This window comes from Paroedura picta, chromosome 3, assembly GCF_049243985.1.
Source record: "Paroedura picta isolate Pp20150507F chromosome 3, Ppicta_v3.0, whole genome shotgun sequence".
Lineage (NCBI taxonomy): Eukaryota > Metazoa > Chordata > Lepidosauria > Squamata > Gekkonidae > Paroedura > Paroedura picta.
In genome coordinates, this window is record NC_135371.1 from 104441699 (window position 1) to 104465756 (window position 24058).

The 24058-nt window shown below is 42.4% G+C and overlaps 1 protein-coding gene across 4 annotated transcripts in view; it reads right to left on the reverse strand.

The window, feature by feature from the left end:
• Positions 1 to 1380: 1380 nt before the first annotated feature.
• The window catches only part of UBTD2 (ubiquitin domain containing 2), an 83595-nt gene continuing 60917 nt past the window's right edge, over positions 1381 to 24058 (reverse strand). For all 4 annotated transcript variants that reach the window (XM_077327063.1, XM_077327061.1, XM_077327059.1 and 1 more), the window contains exon 3: positions 1381 to 8272. In XM_077327063.1, the coding sequence (XP_077183178.1) occupies positions 7884 to 8272 (389 nt within the window). In that variant the 3' untranslated portion in view covers positions 1381 to 7883. The remainder of the gene's footprint in view (positions 8273 to 24058) is intronic.

Below are 24058 nucleotides of genomic sequence, written 5' to 3' on the forward strand. Positions count from 1 at the left end.
TGGTCTTCACCACCTCCCAATGTTCACTTTGATGAAGAAGCACCAGTACTACTCTTCTGCTTGGGTAGAACGACCAAAAAGATGGTCTGCATTGCCAGGCCTTCTGAGCAGCCACTCTACCTCTCTGATCTCTCAAGTGAATCTCCTGAAGAAAGCTCATGTCCTGCAGCAGCCTGGCCAGGGTCTGCAGAATCTCTTTTCTCCATTCTCTTCCTCCTAAGCTGGTGACATTCAGCGTAGCAATTTTCAATTGGTACAAAAGATCCAGTTCTTTCTTCTCTGAATTTTCCTGTTCCTGGGTTTTGCAGTTCCATTGTTTTTCCTCTTTTAAACTTTCCTAGTTCTCGTCTGATGTTTGGATCTGGTGCCATCCTTTCCTGTGGAAGAGTGTCTTCTCAGTGCTACCATTACTAAGAATATTTTGCAAAGGTTTTTATTTTGCTGAGTTGAGAGTACCAACTGATTGAAATAACATTGTCAAGACCACATACTGACCCCATGGACTCCAGTCATCATTCAAGTGCTGCAATTAAACTCGAAGCAGGAAGATTTCAAATTCTTACATTACTAGATGACCTTGTGTCTATCAGTCTCTTGTAGCTTAACCTATCTTAGAAGGTTGTTATGAAAGAAAGAAAAAAATGAGAAAACTCCAGTCATTAATTCCTTGAAGGAAGGGTGAAATAGAAATGTGAGGACTGAAGGATATACAAGAAAAGCATTTAACTTCCAAAGAAAAAAAATACCAAGTTTTTATGTTATGTTTTAAGGCAAGGCATTTCCAGTACCAATGTTATTTTTTTAAAGCATTTAACTCCCAAAGAAGTTTGTTATTCACCTCTTCACCTCTTTTTTGTTTAATACATGAAGATCTGTAACAGCACATTTCTGGCTCTTAGAAAATTGTGATGCTTCATTTATAAAAAAACCTGACTTCATTTAACCTAGGTAAGTAGGTTAAGTAGGTAAAAGAACCTACTTGTGCTTTCTTATCGATTTTTAAAATGTATGCACATACTACTGCAATGTCAGCATTAACAGAGCTACAGTATAAATATACAGTGCCGCTTGGAGATTGTTAACCCAAATGCTCACTGCTTTTCCAGACAGGATAAGAAATCATCCTTGGACTGAAGCAGCCTGTAAAAAAAAAATTTCACACACAACATGTGTGTACAGCTAGAAGATGCTTGAATTTTATTAAAATTACAAGGGAGGGGGGGAAAATGACACATCACTGTAATTCCCCTCACCCATATTCCCTTTTTCCCTACTGTACTAGTACCCTTCTGTACTAGTACCAGATTACTAACCTTCCCATTCTATGTTACATGAACGCTTGATACATTGGACACAACAAACATTGTACAAAAAAAAAGATTTATCAGAAAAGAGAAGATATTTATTCAAGAAATACAAATTGATGGTACCAGCCATCTTTGGAAGCCACTACCATGAGGCAAACAGGGCACTAAACCCAGGTCCTTTGCTCATAAACACATTAGAGGAGTGTCTTTACACAGCTCCAGCTGCCTAGTGCACAATATTGTAGACATTGCTCAAAAGGCTATCTCCAGTTTCTAGACATTCCCAGGACATGGAGAAGAGAGGCACTGGTAAAGTCCTTGACTCAAGACCATATTGTTACTTCAGTTAAAGCCCCAGTGAATTACAGTTTTCATTTTTATTTTAAAAAATCCTTTTGTCCCATCTTTGCCTAGATTCAATTGCTAGAAAAGGGAGTTAAGTAACCAGTTGCGTTCTTTATATTACCCATGATGATAATCATGCTTACATTTTTATTTGACAATATGGTTTGGTTCCATTTATCATTTGCACAGTATCAAGAAATATCCCAACACATGGCCATGGTCAATGGATTGCCCTACAGGATCAGAAGTGGAATTCAAATCTCCCAAGGGAATAGTTTACCTTTAAACTATTTGTGCTTATAAACTTGCTGAGACACACTGCAATACTCACCTTCTTAGAAAGAAATACATCTCTGGAATTACCGGGTCTCCTGATAAATGGAACCAAAATTTATCAGCAAGTAAAGTGAAATGGCAGAGACAGCAAAGGAATTGCTTAGCTAAATTAAGAATACTTACTGGATACAGAACAACTTAAAAAACAACTGACCGTCAAAGCTATTAACCAAATGAACCAGTGAAGTTGACAGTGTTGTTTTACTGGCATTGTAATAAAGCAATGTCCTGAAAAAATAGATTTCAAATGCTCCCAGAGATAGTAGTTCTTAATACCATTCACATTGTTAGGTACGTCCCATTTTTTACGCATGGGAAAAGAGGGCTGCAAGTGAGATAAACCTCAAGATGGAATATTATTGTTAAATATTTAACAGAACTTTAGCAACTATTTCAAAAAAGATCCATGAACTCTTAAACTAGCATATCCTTGGCAGGTACAGATTTAAAACTAACAAAGGATATGATCTCTGCTAGAGAGCTAACTAGTTTCAGAGGTATATACATAGCTAACAGTTAAACAACAGGATAGAGGGCAATTAAGAGACAAATATGTCAATGTTTACAATGCTAAAATGGTTTCTTAAAACAGCACAAAACTGCACTAACCTAATAGGTATGGTTTAAAATTATGTTTCCCCTATTGAGCAATGGGCTTAATATGCAGGGCCAGTGTCCTCATTTTGTTAGTTACATTTATTGTTTTATTACGTCAAACATTGTCCTCCAACTGAATTCATTGCTTTGTCACACAAATCTGAGTCTTGGTGGATTTGTGCATGTGTTTGTGTAAACAAACTATGAAACTAAGATATTTTTTAAAAGCAGGAGATCTTTGCCCACCAATACGCTTCAAAGCCCAGTGTATCACACTGGGATTTCAGATGACATCATTTTCCAATTACATTTTTATGAATTTGGGACAACATAATAACCAAAGTATAAATTTCCTTACTCATCCTAAAGTGATTGGTAGCAGGGTGGACTGTGTGTAGAAATATGCACTGGACTCAAGCTCATAGCATTTCTTTTTCAAAACAGGATGGAGCATTTTGTTTTTTATGAACAATACAGCATTACCATCACTGCTGTCCTTTTGCCTTTCAAGCTATTCCAGGGCAAGCAGATTACAGAGAGTCTATTATTTCTGGGTCAAGTGCTAGTGACACCTCTGCAATACTAGGCATGAAAACCAAATCTCTTTGCTAACAGGCCTGCCACTACCATGAGCTTTGAGAAATAATTCAGTACCATGCGGCTGACAGTTGATAAGGAGCGGTACACAAATCTGCTGTAAATGAAAATGTAGATGTAATGACAATGACCATCCTTGTCTAGGATCTGGGCCCACAGGCTGATAGATTTAAGATATTGTACTATGGGCAGAACACTTTAAGCTATCAGGTATAAGCAGTAATCAAGCAGTTCTCCATTACTAAATAGGATGATCTGGTAGTGAGACGAGATCCAGTCTAAGGACAGATGATCAATTGGAGAGGCACTTCAGTGCTTGCTTGAATTGCGCTTTCCTTAAAATAATTAATTAAATTGCCACGGTTGACCAATGAAACCAACAGCTTAACTTTGTTATTTTAAATGCCAGTTCAGTGCAGTGAAGGGAATACGTGCCTTACATCACATCATTAGTCAAATTTATCCCTTAAAACCAGGAGCAGGGAAGAACAAACTCCAGCAATGGCTCCTATTTTGTTCTGATATGTGCAGTACATGATTCCTGAGGGATTACTGCTGTTCAGAAACAGTGAACTTGATAGGGTGAAGGACAATAATCCTTGAGTGCAAAAGGAAGATATCGGTTTACCTCTCACATAGACCTATGAAGAAGTTTAAAAAATGGTCCTTCATTACTGCCCAAATATTTTCTGTTATTTCCACTAGAGCAGGGGTTGTCAACCTGTGGCCCTCCAGATGTTCGTGGACTACAATTCCCATGAGGCCCTGCCAGCATTTGTTGGCAGGGGCTCATGGGAATTGTAGTCCATGAACATCTGGAGGACCACAGGTTGACTACCCCTGCGCTAGAGGAACAGTCAATGTTTCTTTTCAAAAGTATTCCACACTAATTGAAAGGATGGAAGTCTGGCTCCTTTTTTTTCTTTTCAGGATGGCTATTTGCATATAATCACCTTCAAAACTGCTATCTAAAATCATTTTTATTTCTACACCCTGATTTGCACATATTTATGAAAGAAAATAATGTGGATAATTGATGAAAAGGATAGTAGGATTTTTTAAAGAGTCATACTCTATCCTGTAGGGTTTCTACTGCATTCATGAAAAAGGGTTGGAGTGGGATAGAGAGATGTTTAAATATCCGTTAACTGCCCTCTGAGAACTCTGAGCTTCCTGCAGAGCATTTTATAGCCAGTGACTTTTGCAGTTGTTTACCAAATCATTACAATGCTACATGGAAAACTGTACCATCAAGCAATATGATTTAGAAACAGTTAGAAAATTCTTGGAAAACACATTCGAAAAAGGACAGCAGAAATTACATGAGCCAATTTATAGATTGGTTCACTCTAACTGTTATAAGAATTTTGTCCCTTTTCATAATTGTCTTTAAAAAAAGAATGGCTATGCACTTTATTTTGTGATGCATGTTTCTGGTATGTAAAGGCCAGGGCTTACATACAATATAGCAACACTGGTGTTTAGAAAGGTCAAGGAACTAAATTAGACATCAACTGCACATCTGAAAACCCAGGGGATGTACTAAGCTTTTAAAGTTTGTGTGCACCAATCCAGGTTGCTTAAAATTCAACAGGTGGGATGAGCTAGGAAAGATTCAGAGTTAGACTTTGCTTATATATTCCAATTTTATAGCAACAATTTTAACACTACATTTTTAGTGATAGATGCAGGATCTACACTGTTTTGTGTTCATTAATGAAGTGTTTTCTTTTAAAGGTAGTGAAAGTGATTATGGGACCAGGAAAATTGATGAACGTGGTTAATGCCTAGAACACAGATCCTCTTTTGTTCCACTACTACCAGGCCTCATTACCAGCATCTGCACATCATATATATATACACTGAGAGGACCAGGCAAGAATTGACTGTGCCCAAAAGAGTGTTGTGTCTGTGATAACACAATGATACATTCATGTCTGCATGGCATGTAGTTCCAAATAAGAACTCAGATCCACTAAACCCCAGAGGGAAAAGACTACCATGTCTCCCTTTAAAAACTTGTAGCCTTTTCTACACTGAAATTCCTATGATCTTGGATGTTTCAGTTCATTGGTTTAGTAGTTCCTATTTGTCACAGCAAAATAACTCAAGTAAGGCTAAGTTAGTATGTAGGACACTTAAGTAGTGTAGCTCTTTTCAACACAAAGAGAAAATGTCCACCCTAGATTGCACTGTCAGTGGACCAAGGTCCAGGCTTTTCAAGTCAACATAATAAGATAAAAATGAAAAAGAGCACCACATGCAAACAAACAAGTAGGCACGGTGCTTAGTAAGAAAAAGTAGTTAGTGAAAGATACCTGAAAACTTAACAGCACTTCTAACATGAGTTATGTCCATATCAAAACAAAACAGAACAAATGACATAACAGGAGTTCTGAGAAGCCACAAAAGAACTAGATCAACTTTTTAAAAAGGGGCAATCTGCTTTAAGGTTGAATCGTTCAGTGTTAACAATCCAAATTTAACTGCATAACTATCTACTAAAGACCTTTACCAATTTCCCCCAAAGTGCTTTCACATTTTAAAGGGAGAATACTGAATGATATTGCTACAGTCACTGTCTGATAGTAATAAATGAAAGGCAGGACATTCTGAAATCCACTAACTAGAAAAAGAGACCTATTTGTTCTGACACATAGGTGGTCTATACATGTTAGAGACATGCATGTGAAAAAGCATAACTGAAACAATGGCAGCACAACACACATTTCTCAAAATGTATTCCAAGACCTAGTGGTATAACAAAGTTTGAGTGATTAGACTGATCTAATCTTTACCTGCTAACAAGTCATCCTTCTTTCCATTTCTCTAGAAAAGCCGGACATATATAGAACGATTCAAAAAGATTATACCTTTCACTCTGAATTATAGGTAGCAAATATGAAGCTTAGTGGGAAGAACTATATCAAAAAGATGCAGATCAGAAAGCTGCACACCTCATTTTGTGTATGAGTTAAAGATCCTGTGCTTTTCTCTTTTGTTTTCACAGCTATTGCTATGAATCAAGGAAATATACAATGCCTGTTTGGAGTAAAAGCATTAGTGACTAGCATACTAAGTAAAGGATGCTGTGTGTGTATGTGTTTTTTTTAATGTGGAACATCTTCTGGCATACCACCCAGGATGGAAATGGATACGGATATGATGTCTGTAGTCCTGCCCCAGGGAGCACGCCAGAAGAGGCCAGGGCAGCTGTGGCAGCCACTGTGGCAATGCAGGAGAAGGCTGGGCCAGCGTTGTGGCAGCAGCACAGGAGGGCAGGCCAGCGCGCCACCAAAGGAAGGCATGCCAACTGCGATGGTGGTGCAAGAAGATTGCTGGGGTGGCTGCGTTGGTGGCACAGGAGGAGGCTGGGACAGATGCATTGGTGGTGCAGGAGGCGGCTGGGGCAGCTGTGGGGGCAGCACAGGAGACCGGGGCAGCTGAGGCGGTGGTGCAGGAGTAGGGAAAGCAAGCACTGTCACCATCGGAGGAGGCTGGGCCAATGCTGCTACAAGAGGTAAGGAGGGGGGAGAGGGAGGGGGTCTGGGTGTGTTTCTGCAAGAAAGGGAGTGGGAGGGACCAGGGAGGACGTTGGAGAAGCAGGAGGGAAGGGGGAGAGGCCAGGGGATGTGGGGGTGGAAAGAGTTTGTGTTGGTGTACGTGAGAGACAGGGAGGGGGAGGGACCAGGGAGGAGGTCGGGGAAGCAAGAGGGAAGGGGAGAGGCCAGGGGGGAGTGGAGGGAATGAGTCTGTCTCTGCATGTGTGTGAGTCTGAGAGGGAAGGGCCCTAGAGCAGATATGTATTCCACATACCCTGTCAGATTGTCACTAACTGTTTTTTGCTGGTCCTCCCCCAATAAATAGCTTTCCAACTAGACCCAGCAATGTAGAATAATCTGGTACACCCATTTTCTGGAGCCAGTAAATAATAGAAGTTTCCTTGTAGCCACTAATGTTTCATGAGCCATTCTGTAAAATATATGCATGTACTAAATTATTGCCTGATTTTTTCAAACTGCTGCATTTGCCATGTACTAAACAAATGTCTATTTGTTGCTAAGCTGGAATGTACCAAACCTGGTATAAAAGTTGGCAGTAGGGATCAAACATGCCATTATCAGAATATATTTAAAAGGTCTCTCTCAGGACCAAGGTCCTTAATCACCCTCTTTAAGTAGTAGCCTCATTGAGCAACTAAGTGAAACTAGAAGAGAAACAATTTTCTTTACACATATTACAGCACATTAGGTCTAGCAAAACAGCTTCACTGATCGACTGAACTAAGCATTGCTGATTTCATGAAATACTTCAGTTTGATCTAATCCTTAAAAAAGTGTTTTCTATCTTCATGGATCAATACTTCACTTACTGTTCAAAGCACTGTTTGCTACTCTATCATGTTTATACTGCAAGCTCCCTCATGAACACAGATTTTCCCATTAACTTTGTTAGGCGTTTCTTACTGTGGTGTTGAATATTAAAAACCGGGCAAACTCTCTGGGGCAGTTTCTAGATTCTGTGTGTATGTATGAATATGTGTCTGTCCCCTAAACCTCCATCACAGATGGAATTTTTGCTGATCATTGCTTGGAACTAACCCATTAACAGGATAGAAGGGTGGTGGTGATAAAAGGATTGAAAATAGTTCTCACATGATAAAAAGAGCGAGAGGAAGAAAGAAGAGACAAACAGGCAAAGTCAGTTTTCCACTGGGTTTAAGGGCTGGCTCACAATGACTTGCACCACATAGTCCCTTGGTATTTTGAGCTCCTCCAGTTTCATTTTGTCTGCCAATGGCCTGCCTGAAAAGAACCACCGCTGACTGCTGGGCTCCACACCTTCTACCATGTGCAGTCTTCTTTTCATGTGATACACAGTGTCCATACTGCGGACTACAAGTTTGAGGTCTTTGCCTGTGGAAAGGCGTAAGCGAAGCTGGCATTCATGGCCAGAGTTGGGTGGTGGATCAGGAATATCCAGAGTCTCTAGGTCACCCTTCTCTTCAATCATGTTGATAGGTGGGGCCAGGCAGTAGACAGGAAGCTGGTATCGGTTTCCCAGTTCATCATAGCACTCTGTAAGAGCACCTTTAGGAGAAAAGAAACCAGGGTAAGTGACACGGTTTGATTCAAATTTATATTTCTTGTTGAATCTTTAATCTCGTAAGGCTTACCCTAGGGCTCCAGTACACCCTAACCACTAGCTCCCACTCATCAGCCTCCACCTCCAAAACTTTAGATTTTATTATTATGGCTTAAAATCAGTTTTGGGAATGAATAGACAAAAAAAAGATGGCCTCAACACTGATAAGTTATGAGTAACAATAGCAGAAAAGCCCATTGTATAAAAAATGCAATGGGCTCTAGCATCCAACCCCCCGCCCCCTCAGCAGCCCCACCAAGACCTTGCCAGGCTGGTCAGGGTGGGGATGTGCTCAGATGGATTCTCCCGACCTCCCCCACCACCTGCTTGGGCAGACCTGCTGAGACCTCATCAGGCTGGTTGGGGCAAGGGTGAGCTTGGGCAACCACTTTCTGCTCCCCCCCTGAAAGCCCTGCTGGGGCCTTGCCAGGCCCCTGCAGGGGCAAGTTTGAACAGGTGCTCCTTAACTCCCTCTCCAACCAACCAGGCAGGTTTCAAAAGGCCTTCAACAGTCAATACATGTAAATACCCTAGGAATTCAAAAGCTAGGAGATGAACAAGGAGAAAGCTTCTACCATCTGCCTTTTTCAGAACTCATGTAAGGCCCCTGGGGTATGTGACCAGGTCTCCCCCTCCCTCCTAGCCCCCTCTTTTTTGCACAGTATTAGACTATGCTAGGGGCTTATGCCATACCATTCTGATTACCAGCCATTTTCAACCATCCACACCAAGTTCGGTGCTCCAAAGCATGGGACAGGATTCCCCCCCCCCCCAGTCAGCTGGATATTGCCATCTTTTTGTGGGTGCAATGTGTTTTTAAGGGTTTTTACCATATGTTTTATTGGTTACTATGGGACTCTTTCTTTTTTGTAAACCGCCGCAAGCCAGTTCTCTGGGAGCGTGTGGTATAGAAGTTTAAACATAAATAAATAAAACACAGACCAAGGTGATTCTATGTCAGGTAACACCATAAGAAAAAACATCTAGCATCTAGAAATCAGTACATTATCTGATGCTTCCCTATGCTAAATGGTAGGGCATATGAATCTTATCTAAGTGGGAAAGGGACTTAACTCTCCCCTAAGGTTCCACACTGTTTGCTGACATGGTCTTCTTCAGTTCTTGCCCTTCTACTTTAGAACTGATACCCAGAGGAGATGAGGAAAACCCACACTGTTCCAGAGAAGCTGCAAAATAGAACTATTTAGTGGGGTGTTTGGGGATAGTTGATTAGTGGCCTTGGGCCAAGAAAATGTTTAGGGGAGATTCTGAAATATTTATCAGGGGCACTTTGTGCGGGCTTTATTTGATGTTTTTTGTTTGAATGTTTTCAGTGCTCTGTTGATTTAGTCATTTCATATATTGTCTTTCTCAAAACTACAATCAATTTTTAAAATTCTTGCCTCTAGATGGGGCACATTCACTTGAAGGATAAACCAGCCTCTTGTATTTTGTGCAAGTGTGTGTACAGCCAATATGTATTGTGTACACACACACTTCTAGAAACACTGCTTTCAGGAGCTTGTCGCACACCACCCTAACAGTTTATCATTAGAAATTATGGATTTAAAAATTTTGGTAGCTTGTTTATGCAGATAGCATAACTGGTCAAACACTTGTGGATCAGTAAAAGCAAAAAGCAAATTGGGTTCAACAAGCTGAGTTTGGGTATACTCTTTATATTTAAGTATGGAACCTTCCTTCATCTCGGTAAGCTTCCAGATGGAGGAAGAGCCTCTTCCTTTGGAGGAAGGCTCCACATTTAGGTGAGCAGAGTAATAGAATCCAAATCATTATTATTTTATTTTTCTTGCTTCACTAAGTGCATCACAGGCAATGTGGCTTGCTTTGATATTAGCAATCATGGAATGGAATCAGACTTCAGCAGGCAGCATGGAGAGCTGGATTCCTATATGCAAAATTATCTTTAGTACCACTACAATGCTGTCCTAAAGGAACAGATGACTGTCTATTTACTGTGTTGTAATGGAATATGAGAGCAAGGAGAGCATGTGGTTGTGGGTACCTAAAGGAAACATCCACATTCAGAGGCACTAATGCTCGGAATATTGATGCATAACATTACGGGAAGGCTGGGCCTCCAAAGTGGTTGGCCACTGTAAGATAGGGGGCTGGACTAGATGTACCACTGGTCTGATCTAGCAGAGTTCTTACATTCTTAAAGGTGCACACTAGATTCATAAGAGGCTTGCTTTTATGTAGACATGAATGAAGTGGTTTCCCTTGGGGGCATCTTGCCAACTTATTTGGTATTAGCATTCTTATGTGTTAGTATTGTTTTTGTTAAGATGTGTTTATTTTTGGGATGGAAGCATTAAGAATAACCCATTAGTCCAGCCTTCTCAAGTTCTTTTTCAGTGGCCTATCTCTTGTTGGAGGAATGGACAGATTATCCATAAAATAGTAGATGCTGGATTTAGCAGAGAGAGATAGAGTGAGCAAGAAATGAACGCATTCTCCAATTTAAAAAAAAAAGAAAAAAAGAAACAAGTACCTTTTCCCTCATGTACAACAAGAATCATTACAGATACAGATCAGAGGTTATTGGTCCAAGCTTAAAGAATTTTTGTTTAAAAAAATGGTGTAATGGTTACATACAAACTAGAAACTAAGTCTACATTGTTTGTTCATAAAACAGAGCTGTTTATTAATTATATTAACAGTACAATCACAGATGTATCTCCAAGATACGCTGGCAGAGCACCTTGTGGGCAGTGTGCTGCAGCCAGGCATCAGTGTAGTAACACTTCAGAGCAACACTCGTGCACCAGCAAAGAAAGGGGGGGGCAGGGACTCAGCAGGCATTAGTTAGCTCCCCAAGCTTCTCCAGTCTGGGCATGCCCCCCTCCCCATAACAGGCAGAAAGATGCAAGGGAAAAAAATACAGCATAGGCTGTGGGATAGACCAAACACCCCTTCACAGGTCCCACCAAAAGCCCAAGCAGAACACAAGATGCCAATTACAGCTGCAACCAAGCATTATATTCCCAGTGGCAGCCCCATCCCCTGTCCTGCAATCAATCAAGCCCCCCTCCCCACACACACTCACACCCTGTAAACCCCAGCCAGGAACCGGGATCAGTAGCGTGGATGCACAGCATGAGATTTTGTCTCAGAGGTCTCTGCCATGCACACCTGAATGCACAGCACTGACAGTGGGAGAGGACACTTAGCACCACCGAAGGAGCACTTAGAACTTACACCCAAGGAGGAGATAAAAGTCCAAGCTATGCATCTAATGTCTTTCATTTCAAAGTGCTAACAGTACTCCACATCTAGGGGCTCAGCCCAAAGGAATGACCATGCAGAAATAGATGAACAGGGATGAGAGTCCTCATCTGCCTCCCTGTTCATCCTGAGTGCCACCCAAAAATACTGGCTCCCAGACCCAAGGCTAATGGTATATACTAGTGTATGCATTCAGCTAAATCTGAGATGAAAAAAAATTGAAAAATACATTGGTATTTTCTGGTTATGCCTTCATCTGGATATAGAATCATAGAATTGGAAGGGACCTCCTGAGTCATCTAGTCCAACCTCCTGCACTGTGCAGGACACTCACAAACTATCACCCATCCACCGTAACCTACCACTCCCTTGAACCTTCACAGAATCAGCCTCGTTGTCAGATGGCTATCCAGCCTCTATTTAAAAATTTCCAAAGATGGCAAACCCACCATTTCCCGAGGAAGCCTGTTCCACTGAGAAACCGCTCTGTCAGGAACATCTTCTGGATGTTTAGATGGGTTTTCTTTTGAATTAATTTCAACCCATTGATTCTAGTTTGCCCCTCCAGGGCAAGAGAGAACACTGCTGAAAAAAACAGCTCTAGATCCGCGAGAGCCTAATAACTACCGACCCGTCTCACATTTAGCGTTTCTGGGGAAGATGGTAGAAAGGGCAGTTGCAAACCAACTAACCAACCTGGAAGAAGTTTCGGTCCTAGACCCATCCCAGTCAGGTTTCCGGCCTGGCCATGGTGTAGAGACAGCGCTAGTCGCCCTGACGGACGACCTCCGTCGCCAGTTGGACCGAGGCAGGTTGGCACTGCTGATATTACTAGACCTCTCAGCAGTGTTTAACAGAGTCGATCATGAGCTTCTAGCTCATCAATGCCGGAATACGAGGGACAGCCCTTCAATGGCTGATCTCCTTCCTCCGGGATTGTGGACAGAGGGTTGCAATAAGAGAGAGAACATCAGACTGCCAACAACTTACTTGCAGAGCCCCACAGGGAGCGGTCCTCTCTCTTATCCTAGTCAACATCTTCATGCGCCCTCTCGCACAACTAGTACAGAAGTTTGGGCTGGGTTGTCATCAATATGCAGATGACACCCAGCTCTTCCTCCTGATGGATGGCTGCCCTGACTCTCGCCCAGAAGCATTAGCCAGCTGCCTGGAAACAGTGATGAGATGGCTGAAGTAGAGTCATCTGAAGCTCAATCCTTCAAAGATGGAGGTCCTGTGGCTGGGTAGGAAGGGCCCATGTGAGGAAGCGCGTCTGCCTGCAGCTCTCTACGGCTCACTCCGCGAGAAATCTAGGCATGATTCTGGATGCTTCCCTCACAATGGAAGCCCAGATCACAAAGGTAGTGCAGCTGGCATTCTACCATCTCCGCCAAGCCAAGCTACTAGCACCCTACCTGGCCCCGGAACACCTAGCCACAGTGATCCATGCGACAGTCACCTCTAAACTGGACTTCTGTAACTCACTCTAGGCAGGCTTGCCCTTAGCCTTGACCTGGAAACTACAGCTAGTCCAAAATGCTGCGGCCAGGATCCTCACAGCAACACCGTGGAGGTCCCACATCCGGCCCATTCTCCACCAACTGCAGTGGTTGCCAGTTGAATTCCGGATCAGACTAAAGGTTCTGGTAATTACCTTCAAGCTCCCCCAACCTTTCTTCCTAAGTCTTAGTCTCCAAACCCCTCATCATCTTTGTTGCCATTTTCTGGATACGCTCCAGTGTGTCCTCACCCCTCTAAAATTGTGGTGTCAAAACTGAACACAGTACTACAAGTGAGGTTGAACCAGAGCAGAGTTCTTGTTCTCGTGATCTGGACTCGATATTCCATTTGATACAGCCCAAAATCCCATTTGCCTTTTTAGACACCGAGTCACACTGCTGACTCATGTTCAATGTATGGTCAAGTAAGACTCCTAGATTCTTTTTGCACATATTACTGCCAAGACAAGTCTCCTCCATCCTATATTGATGTATATGGTTTTTCGTACCTAAATTCAGATAGATTTCTGACTGCCAGATAGTAGAAGTTAAAAGGGGTTTAAAGGATTACAATCCCTTTAAATGCCTTCTGGGTGAACACAGAGCTTGGAGGTGTTTAAAGGGATTGTGAGCTCTTTAAACACTTTCACTCATGGGCCATGGCTTGAAGGCATCTAAACAGGAAAAATGCCAAATATTAGTCTGAGAAAGGTGCAAAACAGAAGAGGTGACAAAGCCAGGCTGTCCTGGAAAACGCTGTTGGTGGGATTTATTGTCTCTTCAGAAAGACAAAAGAGGTTTCATGCCGGGCTGCAAGCTGGAGTTTTAGTGGTGGCAGGTTGCCCCACTTCTTCCTGCACCCACACAGGGGAGCATTTGGCCCGGTGTGCCTCATCCATCCACAATTTGTGCTCCATGCATAGGAGCTGGGGCAGTGAAGTTCCCAGTGCATAAATGGTCAAACAGAGCATGTAAGAAATATTGCAAAAGAAAATTCTAAGAGGACATGGAACCTTGAGAGGGGCTTGGGTCTACATGGGAGATTCTTGGTATTCAAGCATGCAGAGCCAAGTCTCTGCCACTAGTTAAAAACCGATATCATGGTATAATAACTCCACTTCTATCCCCGAAATCCTCTCCTAGTAGAACTATACATTTTAACTTCTACATCTGGTAAGGTAGAAAAAAATCAATGCTAGGACAGGGAAAGAGCTGCATGTCTACCTTCTCTCTTTTGTGATTGCGATCACAATTGTTTGAAATCGAGAAGGGACAAATTTAGCTCCATTAGTTATAACAAATTGCCCATGTACCATGACCTAGATATCAGGAACTCAGAAAACAGAAACAGCAGCACTTAGAAACACTTCCTTACAAGCACTAGTGCTTTCTGCAGTGTATTTTACAATACTACGGCATGTAAAATAAAGATACTATGTTTCTTTAATGTGATATGTATTTTATAGGATTTACTTTTGGGAAAGACATCTCTTAATGGATGTGCATGTAAGATTCCCTCAGGAAACCCCTGAAGACCAGCTTCAGAGGGTAGCCATGTTGTCTGCAGTAGAACAAGGTAGATTTGAGTTGAGTTGCTCTTCAATTTGTCTCTTGAGAAACCTTTATGCAGGTCAAGAAGCAACAGTGGGAACTTGGCATGGAATCACTGATTGGTTCAAAATTGAGAAAGGAGTTCAGCAAGGCTGTATACTGTCACCTTGCCTATTTAACTTGTATGCGAAGCACATCATGAGAAAGGCGGGGTTAGATGAGTCACAAATTGGGATCAAGATTTCAGGGAGAAATATCAACAACCTCAGATATGCAAATGATACCACTCTAATGGCAGAAAGCAAAGAGAAACTAAAGAGCCTGTTGATGCGGATGAAGGAGGAGAGTGCAAAAGTTGGCTTGAAACTCAATATCAAGAAAACGAAGATCATGGCATCCGGCCCTCTCAATTCCTAGAACATAGATGGGGAAGAAATGGAGATAGTGACAGATTTTGTTTTCCTGGGCTCCTAATGCTGGGAGCGACTGAGGGCAAAAGTAGAAGGGGACGACAGAAAATGAGGTGGCTGGATGGAATCACTGAAGCAGTTGGTGTGTGACTCCGGAGAATGGTAGACGACAGGAAGGCCTGAAGTATCATTGTCCATGGGGTTGTGATGGGTCGGACATGACTTTGCAACTAACAACAGCAACAGCAGCAGCAACAGTAACAGCTCTTCAGAAATACAAGAGTTTCACAGGTTATAAGCCAGGCTTTCTCATCCAGGGTTTCATGAAACCCTGGAGTTTCTGGACAGCCCTGGAAGGGTTTCCCAAATGGGTGGAATTAATTTTTATATATTTTTAAAATTTGTTAAGATTTATCGGATATATCGGTATGATTACGTCGACCTGACCTGCCCTCCCAAAATGGCCAATGATGGGCCTGGAGGGGGTGGGAAGGGGGGGGGTCCTGATTGGGCATGTACACAGCTATGCTTCCCAACCATATTCTGCACGATTGTGCCATTCCGGGTTTTTTTTTGAAGCCTGAAGAATATTTCAGGGGGTTTCTCAACATTTAAAAAATTGAGAATGGCTGGTATAAGCTTTTGAGAGTTAAAGCTCTCTTCATCAGACACGGTAGAACAGAAGCGAAGAACAGTCATTCTAAAAAAGATTGATATGTATTTTCAGTTTTTAAAAAACAAAGTGAAACTGAATTCAAGGAAATGTAGATCACTTATCTAGTTAAGCTCTGGTAGTTCTTCTCAAAAGATTTGGTTACATTTCACAGTTTTCATTGGTAGACAATTCTTATTATTTTACCTCTGAATAAATACAGCATTTGTCCTTTGTACTCTGCTTGCATCACGAACAGGCACAGAATGCTAGCAAACGTCAACAGCATCTAACAATATAGTTCTTCCTGAAGCACTTCTTTGGGCAACAGCAGAAATTCTGCAGAGATTTTAAGACAGTGATGATTACACTGAGGAACACCTATTCTAACAAAGGCTCAGCACTGCAATTAAAGGCTGCATAGCTGGCATCCTAAACCCTGTCAAAACCATGCCCTTCGCCTACCAGCATAAAATTATGCTGATAATAAAAATCCTGTCATAACCTCTTGTGGCGCAGAGTGGTAAGGCAGCTGTCTGACAGCTTTGCCCATGAGGCTGGGAGTTCAATCCCAGCAGCCGGCTCAAGGTTGACTCAGCCTTCCATCCTTCCGAGGTCGGTAAAATGAGTACCCAGCTTGCTGGGGGGTAAACGGTCATGACTGGGGAAGGCACTGGCAAACCACCCCGTATTGAGTCTGCCAAGAAAACGCTAGAGGGCGTCACCCCAAGGGTCAGACATGACTCGGTGCTTGCACAGGGGATACCTTTACCTTTACCTTTAACATTAAACTTTCCAACCGAATTAAGTGGGAATGGAACTCCCTCTATACCTTCAAAGCCATGGTGCAGTTTAGAATAGTAAATCTGCAATCAATCACAATTCTCCTAAGTATCATGCAAATCCAAGCCAGGGCACCCATAACTCAAATGATAAGGGCAGATGGTACAAGGATAGATCTCTCTAGCCTCATACTGTGCACATTTAGATTGTATACAAGGAGCAGTGGTGTCAGGAATCTCAGAGTAATGGTAACCTGTACAAATGTTCCTTTTTTGTACAAAATGGCCAAGGATGCTAATTTTGTTACTGCAGGTTGCTAATGCTGTGCTGCTCACACCTTGACAAAGTTGTCCAACTCAGGTCCCAAACGATTAACTGGATCCTTTGCTTACCTAACTGGGGATGCAAGAACAATGTACCTTATGCAAATAAGCAAGGGATGCCTCAAACTGCCTGAAACCTAAACTGCTACAATGTGTATCCACTGCAGATTGGCTCAAAGATAATTCCTTTCACAACAGTTTCAGCAATTATCCACAAATGGTGGCATGGTGTAAGTATGCACAGCGCGGAAAGAGGCTACCCTTCTTTGGAGAAAAGCTGGCAAAACACCACCATGAAATCAATGTGCTGTCATGCAAATGTCTCACATGGAAGCAGGGAAAACAAAGAGCACAAACACGTTTTGGGGTGACTTCCAACCTCCCCAGCTCTTGCTTCTGCTGGTCAAATACTTGGGATCCCTCTGACTTTGCAAGATAATAGTTCAGTCGAACAGCCCAAACTGAGAGACTTCCAATATCCGCTGGGGATTGGTTTAATGACAGCCCTTCCTTCCCTCACCAGGTGATCTCCTATCTGGGTGTAGGAATAGAAGAGCACATAGCTGATACCATTCTCTCAAATCCATAGCTTGCATCATGCAGACTTGTGAAACTCACAGGGCTTTTTTGTTGCTGCATCTTGTCTCTCTTTTGGCTCTTTTCAGACAATTCTATTGGAATAAAAAGGCCAGGATGAACCCCATCCATTGCATAGCACAATGCTAACATCCTGCTAAATGGACAGCATGAGCAGTATAGTGTGGCTCTAGCTGCTGTTACATGCTTGTCAACATATGTGTTCTCACTAAACTTGTGTTTAGTGTAAACTTGTATAAATACTGTTTGACCACTACACTTGATCTTAGACAAGAGACTGAGAAACGATGAAGCTGCCTGTCTGTTACTGAAGCACTCAGAGGCACAGAAAGCTTTAAACCCCTTCAACCCGTCTTGTGTTCAAAACTTCATAATGCTGTTAAATAAATGTTTTAATTGTTTCACAGCTGTTTCTAAGTTTTATGGGGTTTACCTAATGGACCTATGCCCATCCTTTGCTTTACTCATCTCAGCTCTGTTCAATATGTGACTTACAATCAGAGACAGTCGAGGTTTGCTCCAATGTTTGCACAGTCATACTCTAGCAAAAGGGAGGGGCAGGATAGGCTAGGGTCACAACCCTTATTATTATTATTGATATTTGATTTGATAGTATTTGATGCTGTGTTATGCAAAGAAGAGACAGAAAACAAATGTTATTGGGATGAACAGTAGCAATGATAGAAATTAGCCACATGAATGCCATGAAAGGATGGCTAGATGGGAAGGTATTAAGGAAATCTACTTCAGACCAACATGGCTACCGTGCATGCACGTTTTTGCCGCGCATGCACGTTTTTGTCAGGCGGGGGCGCAAACACACGTGCACAGCAGCACTGCGCACGTGCAGAACTGCTGCATGTGCGCGTTTGCGCCCCCCTTGGATGCAAACACGCATGCGCAGCAGTCCGCATGTGTGTGTTTGCGCCGCCGGCACGCCGGCGGCCATGGCTCTCTCTCCCCGCCCCTCCAGGCTGCAAGCAAATCAGCCGCCAAAGTGGCCGATTAGCTTGCGGCCCGGCAAGCTTCTCTTCCCCCCCTCCCGAAGCAAGAAGCTTGCCGGGCCGCAAGCTAATCGGCCACTTCGGCGGCCGATTTGTTTGCGGCTTGGCAAGCTTCTCGCTGCTGGGGGGGGTGGGAAGAGGGAGCCGCTGCCCGGTGCCGAGGCCATCGCGGCCTGGCACCGGGCCGTGGCCCGGGGGTTGGGTACCACTGGCCTAGATTACAATTTACCTTGTTTCGCCTGATTTGCCATGGCTAGGAATATATATTTCTTTCTTTCTTTCTTTTTTCCTTTTTCATCTTATCTCCCAGTTTCTTGAAACTACAGAAGACCTTGTGAAGATTGCAGGATCCTTTTTAACAAGACTTGGCAAGTAGATCTTACACCCTTTTTAAAGTGGATCTATTATTAAATTTCCTCTGACTTTGAATATCTAAAAATATCTAAAAATGCTTAAATGTGTTAAGTGCTTCACAGTAACTGCTGACTTATTTTGTTTCCACCTTCTGTTTTATTTTGTTTCTATTTTTCAGTCTCTGTCCCTATTAAGCTATTAGAATATACTAAGAAGTTTGGATGTTTTAATCTTAAACAAGTTTTGGATTGTCTTTAATAAGAGATATCTGAGTTTAGCAGCACCTTTAAGATCAAACAGTTGTTTTGTACTTATTTGGAGTATAAACAGACATCTTGAGTTTAAATAAATCTGCATACAGCCACAACGTAAAAATTAATGTCAGTAAAACTTCAACAATTTTCAAAATCTCCTAAAAAGAAGAGCCTGACTGATCTATTTTCCAGGTGGAGAACGAAAAATGATATGGCCACTTCTAAAAGAACTACTAAGAAAAAAGAAAAAGGCGAGGAGGTTGAAGAAGTCTTGGACACTGCTCAAATGCTACGTATTACTGAGAAGCGTACTGGTTGAAATGATCATGGTCAGCGCATATGGCCACTGTCATAATTAATATCTTGCCCAAGCTTAATTTTTTGTTTCAAGTCTTACGACTACAAATCAAAGATACCACCATACAAAAATGTTTAAGTGAAGTAAACAAATGTATTTGGGATAACAAGAGGCCAATCTTAGTATGAAAAAAAAAAGGGCAAGGAGTACGAAACTTAAAACTTTATTCACACGCTGCTGCATTAATGGCCTTATCAGAACATCTATACTTTTCAACATCTATATGCGCCCTCTAGCCCAGCTGGTCCGGGGCTATGGGCTGGGTTGCCACCAATATGCGGATGACACCCAGCTCTACTTCCTAATGGACGGCCGGCCGGACTCCACCCCGGATACATTTGCCAGCTGTTTGGAAGCGGTAGCTGGATGGCTCAGGCAGAGTCGCCTGAAACTCAACCCCTCCAAGACGGAGGTCCTGTGGCTGGGCAGAAGAGGGCCGGACCAGGAAGCGCGCCTCCCATGCCTGAACGGGGTGCAATTAACACCTGCACCAGTTGCCAGGAATTTGGGAGTGACATTTGATGCCTCCCTCTCTATGGAGGCTCAGGTCACCAATGTAGCTCGGACAGCATTTTTCCATCTTCGCCAAGCCCGGCTACTAGCGCCCTACCTGTCCTCGGAACACCTGGCCACAGTGATCCATGCAACGGTCACTTCCAGATTAGACTTCTGTAACTCGCTCTACGCGGGCCTTCCCTTGTCTTTGACTCGGAAGTTACAGCTGGTCCAAAATGCGGCTGCCAGGGTCCTCACTAGAACACCTTTGAGGGCCCACATTCAGCCGGTGCTTCGTCATCTGCACTGGTTACCAGTCTGTTTCCGAATCAGATTCACGGTATTGGTATTGACCTTTAAGGCTATACGCGGCCTGGGTCCCGTCTACCTGCGGGACCGCTTGGTTGCTTATGCCCCCCGCAGGGCACTCCGCTCTGCGGGTATGAATTTACTGGTTGTCCCGGGCCCACGGGATGTGCGCCTGGCCTCGACCCGGGCCAGGACCTTTTCAGTCCTGGCCCCAACCTGGTGGAACGAGCTCCCAGAAGAGCTAAGGGCCCTGCAGGATCTACCAGCTTTCCGCAGGGCCTGTAAGACGGAGCTCTTCCGCCAGGCATATGGTTGAGGCCAGGGCAGCTCTCCCACTAATCCATCAGAGGATCCCCTCCAATATTGAGATCTCTAACACCGAGATCATGGTTAGATCTATTGTATTGGTGCCACCCTCTTCTGAACATTATTCTCTCCACCAGGCTGAACTAAGATCAGAATTGTGACCACCGCCGCTATATGTTATGTGATATGTTATATGTAACTTTTAATTGGGGTTTTTATGGGGATTTTATTGTGTTTTAACTATTTATGTTATAAACCGCCCTGAGACCTATTGGGAGAAGGGCGGTCTAGAAATTAAATAATAATAATAATAATAATAATAATAAAAGAATAGATTCAAGATCCTTCCGCTAGGGATCTAATATTTGAAAAAGCAGGCTGGCAAGGCGGCTTGCACAGTATTCTTTGGCCACTGCCTGGACCAAAGAGAAAACTTAATTTGAACTTCTGGGCAACAAATTTGGTGTATATGTGGAATAAATATAAATCAAGACTTTCTGGCATATCATCATTATTGAAATCCCCAACTGAGGCATATTTTTCCAAACCACACCAGAAAAGAATTGGCTGTATAAAATATAAAGACCTCTTCAAATGTACTGGGATGTTGAAAAGTTTATTAGTTCTGAATAAAGAAGGAATTAACATACAATAATTGGATATAATCAACTAGTATCAAGGTTTAAGCTAGAATTCCTGAAACAGCCAGATCCTATAGCAGTGCACCCAGAATTTGAAAACATAATATTTCAGAGTAAACCACACCTGAAATGTCAATTATAAATGCTTTTGTTGAAATTTGATACAGAAACCGAGCAGGTAAAAAAATGTATGATTAAATGTATGCAAAACTTACAATGTAACATCTCAATGGAAGAATGGGAAAGATTATGGTTAAAGTTACCTAAGCTTACAAAATGTCAACCATTAAGAAAAAGCTGGTATAAAAAGTTTTATTGTTGGTACATTACTCCAAAGGTTATTAGTATAATTACGAATAATTATAATGATGTTTGTTGGAAATGCAATGATAAAACTAATTCCTTCTTTCATATCCGGTGGAGGTGTAGTATAATCAGTAGATTCTGAGCAAAACTTCATTCTGTATCAGAGTCTATGTTTAGTCTATGAAACCTGAATATATGTTGTTAAATGTCTGTCTAGAGAATTTACCATGTCAAGCAAAGGTCCTTTTCTTCTATGCCACAACTTTGATGAGAATGATTTGGGAAAAGAATGGAAAGCTCCAACATCACCATTATTATTGGCCTGGTTTGATAAATGTGCAGAGCTTTCAAGAATGGCCAAACTAACTAGTCAAGTCAACAGGAGAACAACACAAGAATTTAAAGTACAATGGCACTGTTATACTGACTTTCTTGATAAACAGAAGTAAATAATGGGATCAGGGGATTAAAAAAAAACCTGAATGGGAGTTCACTATGTTCATTAAGCTCACAAATAAAATATTTTTACAAAGACTAGACTACTGCCACCTATTCTATGTAATTCTTTCCTTGAAACCAACTTGGAAATGTCAGTTGGTACAAAATGACACAGCACAGTTATTATCAGGAGCTGCTTATTACACACATTCTACAGTCATTCCATTGGCTACCCATAAATTATTGGGACTAATTCATGATACATACAAAGCCCTTCATGGCTCTGGATTCTCATATCTGCAAGCTTGCATCACCACCTATGTCCCACAGCAACAACCACTCATCTGAGTAGGACCCTTCTGATAGTGCCACTATGCAGATAGGCAAGATCAACAACTGCCTGTATATATGCATTCTCTAGTGGCCTCAAACCTCTGGAACAGTCTACCTGAAGAAGTCAGGAAGGTTCTTATGCTCCTGGCATTTGCAAACTCTGTAAAACAGAACTGTTCAGGAGGCATTTTTAAAAGAGAATGAACTGACCAGGGAAAATGCATTCTGTTTTAACTGATAAAATACCACATTCTACATTGTTCAATGTCTCAAGTTTAATACTTTGATCAAGCAGCTGTGTTCCAAATTCTGGAAATTCTAGTTCTAATATACTGTTTACTAGATTAATCATTCTATTGATTGCTGAGATTTAGATTATGTAATTTGCCTTCAGTCTCAAATGGACTAAAAATAACAAAAAAAGTGCTCAAAACGTATTTGAAAGCTAGTGAAATTCTTTTAACTGTTGTTTGTTGTCAGCCATTCAGTGATGTCCGACTCTTGGCAACCCCATGGCACAGCTGTTGCGATGATCCCTGATCCTGCACTACCTCCTTCAGCTATGCAATGTTCTGGCCAGTGTCCATTTTGATCATGTCCAACCACTGCACCTTTTGTCGACCTAGTTTTCTTTCTCCACTGACCAATCCTAGCATAATTATTTTCTCCATTGAGTTGGATCACATGATAAGGCCAGAATAAGTGAGCTGGAGTTTCGTGATTTTTCCTACCAGTGATATATCAGACTATGCGCTGTAGTATTTCTTTATTTGTGACTTTTCCTGTCCATGAAACCTGCAGAAGCCTTCTCCAACAACAAAGTTCAAATGAATCGATTCTTCTCTTGACCAATTTTATGATCATCCTACTTTCACAGCCATAAATAGCTACTGGAAATGTTATAGATCCTACCAATTTGGTAGTCAGGCATATGTCCTTGTTTTTCCATGTTTGGTACAAGCTCGTCATAGTTGAGTGACCCAGAACAATTCGACATTTTCTTTTCGCCACTCACATCAATTTGTGATCCAAGAAAAATGAATTCTTAAATGTATGTATTTATTTATTTAGATTTTTATACTGCCCTTCCCTATGGCTCTGGGCGGTTTACATAAAACTACTGTATTAAAGTCACCCATTATGTTAATTATCTCCTTCTGGGGTACTTGTTTTATAGAGTCTTGAATGGCGGTATAAAAGTCTTCGATATCAACCTCTGTAGCATCAGTTGTTAGAGTGTATACTTGGATAGCTGAGATATTTATTGGCTTGGCACAAATTCAAATTGTCATGATTCAATCACTGAAAACTTTCCACTGCTCGAGAAAATGTTTTGCTTGCAACTGAAGCCATGCCATTCCTTTTGATGGAATTGTGTCCTGAATAGATGGCAAAATCTCAACTAAAAGAAACCATGATCTGTCCTATGTAATTCCCTGATGTCAAGGAGGTAAATGTTCAACCTGGTCATTTCTCTTCTGACAATTTCCTATTTTCCTTTAGTCCTCGAACACAGTGGTCCCCAACCTTTTTTTGGCTGGGGACCAGCAGGGCAACTGCCCCGCCCGCGCAGCGCGCATGCGTGGCCAGGCTGCGCAGCGCACATGCGCAGCGCAGCCCTGATTCCCTCTCCCCCCCCTCCCGCAGTAAGAAGCTTCCCGGGTCGCAAGCTTGCGGCCTGGGAAGTTTTTTACTGCGGGGGGGGGGAGGGAACCGTGGCCCGGCGCCCTGGCCTTCACGGCCCGGCACTGGGCCGCGGACCGCAGGTTGGGGACCACTGCTCTAACATTCGAAATACGTTTGAGTGCTTCGGTGCCTGAAGCGTCCAGTCACTCCCAACGCAGCCAGTCCAGGCACCATGGGGGGGAG